Genomic DNA, 13174 nt, shown 5'->3' with positions numbered 1-13174 from the left:
AATAAGAGTATTCCTGTATTTATTTTTGCAGCGCACCATTAGTATGTCAATTCCTGTAATTTGGCTTGTATCCTACTCCATATAATATCTTTAAAATGTTTGTATGCTGTTTCCGGAGATGTATGTTATGTCTTTACTTGCGAGTATAACCTGGAGCAAAGGTTATTATCATTTCTGGGATTCTCTTCCATTTGTCTAGTAATTTAAATGTACATTAGTAGTATTATCTTTAACTGTACCAATTACAGTTGAACTGAGGATAGAGCAAACAATAATGGTTGTTAGTTTTACATAATGTACAAGAATACCGTATTTTTGTGGTTCTTGGATTTGTAGGTATAGACATAACTGATGGTTTATTATGGGTTTATTATGTCGATCATTGCTTTGATAGTGAAATATGTTTGTTTTCCTCTAGAAAAATCAAAGTTAAAAATCTGTTTAAAGGGAGACTTATTTGTGAATGAATTGGGGCATTAAATATGCAACTGCCCAGTTGTAGAGAGCTTTTTCCAAAAAGTTCAAGAATCAGTCCCGATTGCAAGAAAGTTTGCGATTTAGAAGTTGATGCAGTCCAGTCCTTAAGTCAGTCGACAGTCCCGACTTGAACTACTTTCCTCAGCAAAGTTGTCGACGTTCCAATACTAGAGGGCGGAATGGAATATGTAATGTTGCCCAGGGAACCGGCGTGGATCCACTATCAACTCTACGTCAAAGACCGATGGTTAGTTATCGCGCACACAACACATCACTTTCTATTCTGGCTTGTATTATGGTGAGAAATGTTTGTCTATTCGTACTTCAGGTGTAAAGAGATATTCCGTATTGATTCTGAATCAGTAAGTGAGTTGTAATCAAGGCCATATAGGTACATCACCGTAACGTATGGTAATCTTTAGGTGATGGAAAATACAGCAATATTTTACGAGATAGATTTAAAACATTTTTCTCCCATTCTAGACAAATCAAGGTCTAAACTATGTTACTATGCCCGAAATGCGACACAACTAGCTAATCATCAGTACGATATAGCCGTAAATTGACTTCTTGTTAACTGATATGATTACTCTATTAAAATCGTGAACGCACTGTTGACATAAACTTTCCTTGGCTCGCTCCTTTATCGCAACGCACTCGTAATTTTAAGAATTAAATCGTTAACAAATGTTTTAATATGCAGTAAAAACTCGTGGCACTTTTTTTTTGTTAATGGGACCATCCGGACCATGCTACATTGTATTTCAAGTAATTTGTATCCAGTTAAGTGGTATAACAGCTTACCTATAAGCCAACATTTGTCTGTGAGATCCAAATGGAATGTACTAGAAACTCACGCGAAACTCTTGACAGCTTTCAGAACTTCCCTTGGCTGCCTAATTTATCGTAACCACACGTTATTGAGTTACGTAGAAGACATATTGCCGTCACATGTTATTCTACTGAAAATAATATAAACTGTGTGCTCCAGGACTTATAAGTAAAGCTATTACTTTGTTAGTTTTAATTTAATTTTAACATGGGTAAAACAATAATCAATCTTTTGAAAAAATCGGATTATTCACTATCTGTTGGCATGTATGAACTGTTAATTTATTAATTAAGGACACTTTTAATCTGTGTATTAGTTTTCCTTTATAAAATTTTATCCCGTATCTACCTCTATCCGTCGAAAGTAAAATAAAAGCTTTCTGTCTGTACTGTAAAATATTCGAACACAAAAATGAATAAGGCCCAGGACGAGCTACGATGTTGTGTAACGAGACCTTGTCATCGTCAACAAAAGAACACGTTTCATACCACGAGACGTTGCTATTGCTACGTTGATGACACGAGAATCCAATATAATTGCGTTATACTCGTAGTAAGAAATATAATCTAGCTTCGTTCTTCACAAGCTTTTGGACTTTTCCACATATTTTGAAGACTTTGCAGACAGCTTATACTAAATATGTTGTAGCGACAACATGTTTAGTAGGCAAAGTAGTGGTTATGGATATGGATCCATGCACGACGATTTCACCGAAGCAATAATCTTACTTCCAATGTCTAAACTGTTAAACTTTGACTAACCTGTTGTTGTAGTTAGACTCCCAATTTCATCTTTTCAAATCCCAATTAGACTATCCAATACACGTTGTAGCAACAGTAAGACAAATACAGACTATAAATGGATAGTTAGCAATGACACGACAATCCACATCCACAAAGTAAAAAAATAATCCAACTTCCTTGTCCACAGACTATAAACTTCGACTCGACGCGCGGTGGTATATCGCTAGTAACAGAGAAGGATATACACAGTAGCAGTAGGCTACTGGTGCAGGCAGCGCGGACGTCTGACGCGGGCGCATACCAGTGTGCGCCAGACAACGCACAGATGGCCACAGCACGAGTTCATGTACTTACTGGTGAGTTCTAGTTTTCCTCAGTAACAGAAAAGGGTATACACAGTAACAGTAGGCTACTGGTGCAGGCAGCGCGGACGTCTGACGCGGGCGCATACCAGTGCGCGCCAGACAACGCACAGATGGCCACAGCGCGAGTTCATGTACTTACTGGTAAGTTCTAAAGTTACTTTTCCTTAGGAACAGAGAAGCAGCGTGGACATCTGACGCGGGCGCATACCAGTGTGCGCCAGACAACGCACAGATGGCCACAGCACGAGTTCATGTACTTACTGGTAACTTACTGGTAAGTTCTAAAGTTACTTTTCCTTAGGAACAGAGAAGCAGCGCGGACATCTGACGCGGGCGCATATCAGTGTGCGCCAGACAACGCACAGATGGCCACAGCACGAGTTCATGTACTTACTGGTGAGTTCTAGTTTTCCTCAGTAACAGAGAAGGGTATACACAGAAGCAGTAGGCTACTGGTGCAGGCGGCGCGGACGTCTGACGCGGGCGCATACCAATGTGCGCCAGACAACGCACAGTTGGCCACAGCCAGAGTTCATGTGCTTACTGGTAAGTTTTAAAGTTACTATTCCTTAGTAATAGAGAAGGGAATACACACGCAGTAGCCAGTAGGCTACTGGTTCAGGCAGCGCTCAGATGGCTACAGCACGAGTGCATGTACTTACTGGTGAGTTCTAAAGTTATTTTTCCTTAGGAACAGAGAAGGGTACAAGGGTACTGGTGCAGGCAGCGCGGACATCTGATGCAGGCGCATACCAGTGTGCGCCAGACAATGCTCAGATGGCCACAGCACGAGTTCATGTACTTACTGGTGAGTTCTAGTTTTCCTCAGTAATAGAGAAGGGTATACACAGTAGCAGTAGGCTACTGGTGCAGGCAGCGCGGACATCTGACGCAGGCGCATACCAGTGTGCGCCAGACAATGCTCAGATGGCCACAGCACGAGTTCATGTACTTACTGGTAAGTTTTAACTTATGCAAGTGCTAACGTTCTGTCAATACTTCTAAAGATTGCCGTAGATGATTTTAAAGGTATAATATATGACTTTAAATTTTCTTAACAGTCCATCTTATCTTACAGATTTAACTAAATAAATAATCACACCTTAATGTCTGTCATTTACGGCTGAAATTAATTGCTAAAATTTTTCCTTGAATTAACGTGGCGTTTTTAGATGCATGCACGAGCATGAGTGCTTGGCATGACCGTGACACAATGCAGGTCATCGTGACAAAACGTCACGCCACGTTCACTCTCGTTGCTGAGCGGAGAATTTATAGTATCAATTTTAGCTAGGTGTAAACTCAGTGTCCATTTAAAGTTTGGCAAAGGTAATAATACCCACCTTTGCGTGTCCAAAGCTCGTAAAATAAACAAATTTCACGGGTGCTGACGTTAATTATGCCTATTCTAATTACTCATTTGGGTCGTTCATGTCTAAATCCATTGCTGTTACCGCTGGGCCTTTTCTCTTTTGATAATTTATTGCGTTTAATAATTTTGAACTATAATTACGTAATTTTCAAATTAACGAATTAAGATTTTGTTATTTTTTCAACAACTGTAAATGATTCTAGGATGGAAATAAAACTATAGGTTAACTCAATCAGTGCCTGAAGTATGAGAGCGACACGGGAGGGGTGATTTTTAATTATTATTGCACTAGCTTTCCGCCCGCGTCTTCGCGCGCGTGTCGCACATTATCTACATATTTTATGGAACCCTATTTTTTTCCAAAATAAAATTTAGCCTATGTTACTCGTGGATAATGTAGCTTTCGAATAGTGAAAGAATTTTTATAAACGGTCCAGTAGTTTTTGAGCCTATTCATTACAACCAAACAAACAAACGAAGTTTTCCTCTTTAATATTAGTGTAGATGACAGAACATACAAGTCTGAAGTGTCACTGACATTTGACGTAACAAAATACTCCCTCCCGTTCCGCTCCCATAACCCAGGCGCTAACTGAGTTATGAGCTATTATAACAAAATTATTTAGTAAGTAACAATTTTCACTATAATAATATTTTTGTCTTCAGGAGAGACCCCAGCAGCGATGCAAGGCAGCGCACAGTGGGCCAGCAGTCTCAGTTTACCCGCACTTTTTGTCGTCGCCAGTGCGGTCATATAAAATGTAAACAGTGACAATGTCATTAATATAGAGTGTAAACAATGAAGTGAACTTCAGTGAATATTGACTTGTAAAAATATCAAGGAATGTGAAATTGAAATTGTGCTATCGTGGATAGTAATTTGAGGACTGGGTGTAGATGTTAAGTTCGTATAAAATGTAAATATTAAATATAAAATAATGTGAAAATCGACGCGGTAAAATTGATAATGTGCAAAATGTGAAATAAAATTGTAAAATAGTTACCAAAATATCCGAAAGGTCAAGTTATTTACGATTAAAGTCATGAACTTCATAGCTAGATATTGATGTTAATACAATTTGAAAAACTGCCAGGGGAAATCAGATTGTTATTTACGATATTGAAATTTTTAGGTCTGGAGGTGAATTACTACTACAAAGAAATATACATTTAAATTCAGTAAATAACTTTTCGTAACCCAATGGACGTCAATAAGCTTATTGGCAGGGCTTCAAAATTTTCTAGGTTTATTTATTTTTCAGAGAAAAATCTTTATTTATCTGTACGCAAGGATTTACAATGTACGAGTATACGTAAGTAAATGTAAATTATCAACTTATCAATGAGTTTGTTAACAAACGTTATTATCAAATCTCCATTTAAGACGTGTAAATAGTAAAATGTATTAGTGAGAAGACTCCATGAGTTATGTTGTTAGATGGGACAAAATTAAAATTTGTGGTTGCCAAGCCCGCGAGGTTATCAGCGCCACCATACATTGGACTACGAGTGACAGCGTTGAAGTGGTCTACAACTTGTAGTAACAACTTGGAGTGACCACTTGTAGTGACCACTTGTGGTGATCTCTTGTGTCGATCACTTGAAGTGACCATCTAAAGCTTTAGCGACCGATGATAGGACGCGCGTCCTGTCATTGTCCTATGCACGCGCAGTGACAGCCATCGCCGACGCGATCTGCACGCGTTGGTTTGGCTGAGGCTTTAAGTGACAATTATGGTGACCATTTGTGGTGACCACTTATGGCGATCACTTATGGAGACTAATGTATGTTGGCGCTAAATATCCTGATCAGGGTTATTGTTAAGATTTTATTGGTGCATTGTATCATACTTATAACTTGTTTTTTGTTGATGATATAAGATAAAGATTATTTATGTTACATTTTGGCAATTGTTAAAAATGTTTAGAATCGCAGTTCGCAGTACTTTTTTCAATACAACAATGAAATACCTAATACTTTTTTAAAATCAATTTCGTTTAAGTTGAACCTTCTGAGAAACTCTTTAAATATTTGTTTCACTAAAAGCTGTTCTATTGTTCAGTTTTGTAAGAGTTTATAAATCAAATATCAAACGATTGTATCAAAGGGTTTCAATAGAAAACACAACTACAATGTCACACGTTAACGAAACTTTAGAAATAAAACAAAGTTGTAAAGCTGGGAAACGGAATAACGGTAGCAAACCAAATAGTCTAGGCAAAATTGTATTTTCAATTCCAAGTTGATTTCAATAAAAGACATTTTTAAAACAAAAGCATTTGATTTCGTTCATTTGTCAACACTAAAGTGGAGCAGGAACAAAGCATTTACGACAAAGAGTGAAATAAGACAAAAATGTAAGACGTGAACGTCAACTCCAGATGGCTTAAATAACACTACTGCTTTCTTCGCTCTCTCTCTCTCTATTTCCGCAGTTCTCGTTGAATATTCAAATGTTTACCGAGGAAGCCAATCTACGGTTTCGAATTTCGAAATAATTCGGAAATCGAAAATCATTGCGATGAATATACCTCCTGCCTTTAGTTCAATAGTGGAGATTGCTCAAGGTGTTATAAGTAACAAAAGTGATGGGAAAATCTAAACACAAAACGCGTTTTTCCCAAAAGCGAGGATTTGCTTTTAAGCAAATCAATTTGACTTTAAGTCAATATCAAAAACAAAAAAGTGTAGTTACCATTAACATACAGGTAGCCAGCGGCAAATTTAAGTAAATGGATCACTTGATGGTAAGCAGTTAAGTACCACGGCCCACTGTCGTCCGCAGCACAAAAAGAGTTTCATTTAAAAAACGAGTAAGTAAAGGGAAGTAATTATTTTTGAAAAGAGGTCAAATTGTTCTAAATAGGTATAATAGTACGCTACTGTTGACCAATTTTGAAGGTGCCTCTATGTAGTCCTGATAAGACTTAACATACTTTTTGGATTCCCATTCAATTGCTTACAAAAACTATTTGGAACATTTTTAGGAAATAAGACATAGAAACATTTGAATGGAACACGATTTAGGAGCGTGTATAATAATTTCGTATTTCTTTACGCAAGTGACATGCTATAGAAAAGCTTGACACAAGTCAACCCTTTCACTCTATCGTAACTCACATCTGAGGTCCTACCCTGAAAAACGAAACGTTTTTGAATTATATCTGCCTCATTCTCACCCTGTAATATTCGCATGGATAAGCGAGACGACTATAGATCAAACGGTGTTATTTTGTAACATCTCGTAATTTTTCGTGTGTATTTGACCCATCCTATTTCCCGTAAACGCCTCTCACCTGTCGTATTAAGAAGCTTTGAATGTGACTGATATGGTTATTCGATTGCTGGAAAAGCTGTGGCATCCGCTATTAATAAGAACTGATTCAGTCATTTTAAGTAAGTACTTACGCGAAAATACAGGAAAATATAGGTGGGCCGACGATCGCGGGAAGTGCCTGGGCACAGTGGGTACAGTGCGGGCAGCGCAGGACCGGTCGTTATGGAAATCCTTGGGGGAATAAGAATAAGATATCATCGTTTCAGCCGAAAGACGTCCACTGCTGGACAAAGGCCTCCCCCAAGGATTTCCACAAAGACCGGTCCTGCGCCGCTTGCATCCAGGTACCTCCCGCGACCTTCACCAGATCGTCGGTCCACCTAGTGGGAGGCCTGCCCACGCTACGTCTTCCAGCTCGTGGTCGCCACTCAAGAACTTTCCTGCCCCAGCGGCCATCAGCTCTTCGAGCTATGTGCCCCGCCCACTGCCACTTGATTTTAGCGATTCTGCGGGCTATGTCAGTCACTCTGGTTCTCCTACGGATCTCCTCATTTCTGATTCGATCACGCAGGGAAACTCCGAGCATAGCACACTCCATCGCTCTTTGGGTGACCTGGAGCCTTCTTATGAGGCCCATAGTAAGCGACCACGTCTCAGATCCGTACACCATCACTGGCAACACACACTGGTCAAATACTTTTGACTTGAGACACTGCGGTATTTCGGACGTGAGAATTTCGCGAAGCTTCCCGAACGCTGCCCAGCCGAGTTGGATTCGACGATCAAGAATAAGATATAATGAACATTATTAATAAATAAGTTTATTTATAATGTTCATTACATGTTAATTTTGCAATACACTTCTTATTCAGACTTTGTCCAGTAGTGGACATTAATCGGCTTAAACGTACGAAAAAAGGAACGATGCGAAAAAGCGTTAGACTTTTTAGAGTGCAGGCAGACTACAAATTTTTGGGCGGCTCAGTGAGCACAAGTATGAAAGTGGCACATTACGAGTATACCGATTTAGATCGATCGATTCCTCATACAAATTAGAAGGCAATCACAATACTGGCTGATAAAAAGTATGTGGAAGCCTAATCACCGCTGTGGTCTAGTGGTAAGACCACCTGCTTCGGACGCAGAGGTCCCGGGATCGATTCCCAGTTGGGGCAGATTTTTCTGTTCAGTTTGGTTGGTGGTAGGGCTTGTTCTAAGTCCGCCTGGCTAGCTACTTACCACCATCTTATCTAAGTCTGTCGCCATAACAACAATGTTAACAGCATTATTGTGTTCCGGCAGTTAGAGGTAAGATAGCCAGTTCCTCTGTGGCTGAGGATTCCGGGTGAAGCTCGCTTCCACCTTCGGCCTGATCGTCACTTACCATCAGGTGAGATACAGGTCAAGAGCTTCCTCGTTGTGGATAAAAAAAAGGAGTTGGCGTAACTATAAACATAAGTATTAATTAAGTTTGTATATTAATGTTGGCTCATCTGCCAGGAACATTTAAAAGCAGCTATTTGACTCTACACAGCTACTCGTAATAAAAAGAGCTGAACGGTCTATGGAACGTGAAATATTCATGAGGGTACTGAAATATTTTATGGGTAAAATTTAAATTTATATAAGAAGTATTTAAAAACTTACTCAACTCAGACTCAGGTAGGTGTTTTGTTATTTACCTATCTAAAAGAAAATATGCACTTCATGGGTTATGTATGGTAGTTTGTGAAAAAAACCGGATACCTACCATTAGTACAAGACTCCCGGGTTTGCCTAATATACTTATACAATCTCGTAATTCCGGGATCAGAAAAAAGGTCCGGGATCGAATCTATACTAATATTATAAATGCGAAAGTAACTCTTGTCTGTCTGTCTGTCTGTCTTGCTTTGACGCCTAAACCACTAAACCGATTTTGATGGAATTTGGCATAGAGATGGTTTGAGTCCCGGGAAAGGATATAGGATAGTTTTTATCCCGGTTTTTAAAACAGGGACGCGCTCGATAAAGGCTTTCTGTGACAGACAAAAATCCACGCGGGCGGAAAACTGGTCCTCTATACAAGAGTAACTATAATATTAAGCACTATTTATATGGTCACTACGCAGCTTATCTAATTTCATTTGTTATTTTATAATCTACGTATCTGTGGTACACAATAAAGATATCCCAAGGTTTTACCAAGCATACAATCGTTCCCGAAAATATCTTTAGAAACATCAAGTGCTATTCAACGAATTCCGTCACTGACATTAAAACTCGCTTCTATTAGCACTAATACATACGTATTCCGTACTCGTGCACGTTTCTACAAAATAGGGGACCGACCCCATGAAAAGAGCCAATCGCGGTGTATAGGAAAGCGCCCTATTTACCAGGGATGTTATGGATATCCGTAACCGTAACCGAAACTTTCGGATATCCGAAATAAAGAGGCAGTTTAAATTGTTTATTGTATAGCATTATAAAGGCATAACAGCCTGATTTACCTTTATAATGCCATCTAGTATCAATTTTTATTTTTTTATTTGATGTAAAGTTTAGTGTGCGGCCATGAATAAAGCGCGTTGGACAACTATTGCAAATTGCATTCTAAAGCACAGATATCCGTGACTATAACCGAAACCTTCGGATATCTGAAATAAAACAATATCCGTAACCGTAACCGAAACCGGTATAATATTATTTCTATATCCGTAACCTTATCCATAACCGAAACTACATATTATCCATAACATCCCTACTATTTACTGTGGGTAAGCCGGTCGCTGCATCGGTGGGCGATTGAGCTCTTTCAAGCGGTATTCAGTGACACTTTAGAAGTTTTCAATGGAACCTTTTTGGACTTGACGATTTGAGTCATTAGTTTACTTAAGTGTGAAGTAGATAAATGTGAATATCGTGCATGTATGCATGTGCTAGCCAATTAAAGAGTCATTTTCACCACAATCAAAAGCTCTTGGGCTTAGCCTGCAAGAGTTAATTATTAAATTGCTACTACTATTATTATTAAATAATATTGTGTTACTTAATACGTCTAAAAGCAACACACTAAGAAATAATTCAGCTGAAACCACAGGGCACCTTATTTACATAAGAGGGTTTGCTACAGCAAACAAACCCAAAAAAAAAACCGTGAAAAATATGGTCCCTACGAGTATGTGTATATTTTTTCTACTCATATTAAATTAGCTGTATTCAGGCAATAACCAACTTGGAAAATTAACAAAATAAAATTAATAACGTAGGTTTAATTTATTTCTTTTTTCTTTTACAAAAAATGTCTTTCATTGACAAAATTGAATTATTATTGAAATACATAGAAAAACCTACGAAAATAGGGAATAGGAAAAAGAATTTATATTTTAGAAAAAAGAAATTGGTGATTCAAATTAATAACCGAAATTGAACATCGCATTTTTTCCCGAGAATAAAATATAAACTTTTTTTCATGTCAAATTAAAGGACAAAGTTATTAATATTTATTTTACACTTTATTCTTTTAAATGCTTTGTTCATAAACAATAATCAGTCTGCTTCTAACCCAGCAGAGTATCTACATACCAATTTATTAAAGGCAATAATGGCCCCATGATACTCAACCCTGTAATGCCATAGATTCAATATCAAATTACCTTGCCCAATCTTAACTCGACAATTTATGACTCAAAAGAGGCATTTAGCACCTCATTCTCACCCTTTGAGGGGAAATCTAATATTTCACCTGGCTGATACTTTAGCGACTTGTTAAAGGAAATTTTGGGGGAGGTTTGTGTAAGGAGTAGGCAATACTTCTTGTAGTCTAACGAACGATGCTTTTTTAAGTGAAGCATCAAACCGAACGCACAGCGTTGAATAGAGCTCTGTGATTGGTTCGTGTGCGTCGACTGTGAGACCTCATAGTAATGTTTGTGAATACGTTAATATAGGTAACATTATCGTGTTTAGGTATTTACTTGAACTTTTCTTTAGGAATACGATAATGAGTTTGTGTGTGTTGCTAGAGATCATTTTTGGTGTTTCTGGTAAAGAAATAGCAACGTAGCGATTTAAAAAAAATATTATTGGAAACTATTGGTAAACCAAATAAACAAACTACTAGGGTGGGAAATAGGAATAAAATATTTTACAATAATTCTTTCTGAAAGGTAACAATTCAAAAAAATTAGACTAATGTTTATGGTGATGGTGTTTTCTGATTTATCGTTTCCTACAGTATTCTATCATTTTCATAGTTTTTTAGTGAGAATTGGAGCTTCAACATTTTTAATTGGAACAAATAAATCAATTAAGTTCCGCATTGATTTATGACCATAATTTATAAAATTAACTGTAACAGGAGAGCTTATTAAACAAAATGATAAAGTTTGTTTCACTCCATGAAAAGACATCTGAATATTCAGCAGAACAGAATTTTTAAAACATTTTTGTCAAATATTCCCGTCGTTATTTTTTAGGCGCAAACTGTTATGCAAAACCCGTGATAATGAAGTGTGAAGTCCAAAAAGTTGGGTCTAACTCAGAAAACATTTTTAAAAAAAAACCCCTTTTCCGTCACTTTCACTCCTTTTGACTTATTGGCGAGAGTGAGAGAGACAGTTGGATAAGTAGCTGTAGAGATCTATTCGTAAATAAGACCCTATCTCATTCTACGGGGTACTTACTAATGAAACCGTCACTCAAAATTATGGGCCATAGCCACTCTTCCCGTTGTGCTTTTTCCCAAGTTTCCCATTTTGTATAATATTCGTATAATGTTTCATGGAAAAATGTTATACTTCAAAAGGTTTTGAATAAAAATATTATGTATCAGAAAGTATTTTTAATAAACAACCATTATTTTCGAAACTCACTACCGACTTTTAAAAAAGCGTTTTGTATTTTAAAATACAAAATGTTGGTTCAAAGAGAAACCGTGATATTAACGAGTAAATAGCATGATTTTTATAAATGATCGTTAAATTAAAAGGATCTTTTGGGCTCGTAAAAAAGCCGACACACAACTCAGCTATCAATATTTGGAGCAATCACTGCTTTGATTACCTTTTTGAGAATCATTCCCTGATTCCACCTACCTAATAGTCTCACTCATTTAACTCCAATTACACACGAGTGCTAAAACTAAATTGGGCCATACAAGCCCGGTGTCCATCGCCTAGTAGACCAAGTATTAAATTACTTACGGACTGAAAGCCGAAATTGGGATCAGATCATTAAATTTAATCTATATTCTAAACCATTTAGGGCTGCCTACGAGCGTTTGCTCGTGGATAATCCCGGATTAAAGTTAAGTGCTGCTAATTTACTGGGAGCCCTTTTGGAGTCGGTTTACATTGACGACGTCACTGCCCTCCTATAACCGCCAGTTCCTTTGAAGCTAACAAACCTTAAGTGTCACTTAGTCGTGTTACTCGTTAGGAATTGCTTTATAGCCTCTTTTGTTCTTGTTTTAAAAAAAGTAGTTTCTTAACCTTTTCCGTACGGGAGGCGTCTATTGATGCCCAGTGAATTCACTTCTTAATGCAGGTGGGATCTATTGTTGTTTTGGCAAATTCACGAACAAAATGTTCGCGAAAAAAATGTATGACTAACCTTTAACCAGTGACATGACTATTTTATGACACTATAAGGGACATGACGTCTCACAGGCTACTACTTCGAAATCAAAAAATTTTCAAAATTGCATGTGGATTACTTTAAAATTGTATTTGTATTTAACTATTGGTATGTCAATAAAGCAAATGTAAATGAATTCAATCATTTTTTTTATAATTACATAGAAAAAAACTATAATTACCAATTAGTGGTAATTTTCAGCCTCAATTGATATGAGGTCCTTTTTTAGCATTTTAATAGACTTTATATAAATTCTATGTCAAATTTAATACTTTTTACTAAAAATCTAATAATACAGAAACCGAAAAAACATAAAAGCCACTTCTGAAAACTAAAAATAAAACTTCTGACACCCGCTCAATTTCTTCGAATCTTTCGAATGGTATACGTAAAAAAATTCTAGCTTTAAAAAAATTACAATTACACGGACATTTTCAGGTGTGAACTTTTCAGATTTCCTTCACAATTTTGGTGTAACTGACATTGTT

At 37.3% G+C, this 13174-nt stretch overlaps 1 protein-coding gene across 1 annotated transcript in view; it reads left to right on the top strand.

Moving 5' to 3' along the window:
- Positions 1–5087, top strand: part of LOC135072678 (kin of IRRE-like protein 3) — a 71068-nt gene extending 65981 nt beyond the window's left edge. The window contains exons 6-7 of the mRNA XM_063966686.1: positions 2240–2408; positions 4456–5087. Of these exons, the coding sequence (XP_063822756.1) occupies positions 2240–2408; positions 4456–4547 (261 nt within the window). The 3' untranslated portion in view covers positions 4548–5087. The remainder of the gene's footprint in view (positions 1–2239; positions 2409–4455) is intronic.
- The last annotated feature ends 8087 nt before the right edge of the window (positions 5088–13174 follow it).

This window comes from Ostrinia nubilalis, chromosome 6, assembly GCF_963855985.1.
Source record: "Ostrinia nubilalis chromosome 6, ilOstNubi1.1, whole genome shotgun sequence".
Lineage (NCBI taxonomy): Eukaryota > Metazoa > Arthropoda > Insecta > Lepidoptera > Crambidae > Ostrinia > Ostrinia nubilalis.
The sequence above is the reverse complement of the archived record's forward strand: the minus strand, read 5'-3'. Positions and strand labels throughout refer to the sequence as shown.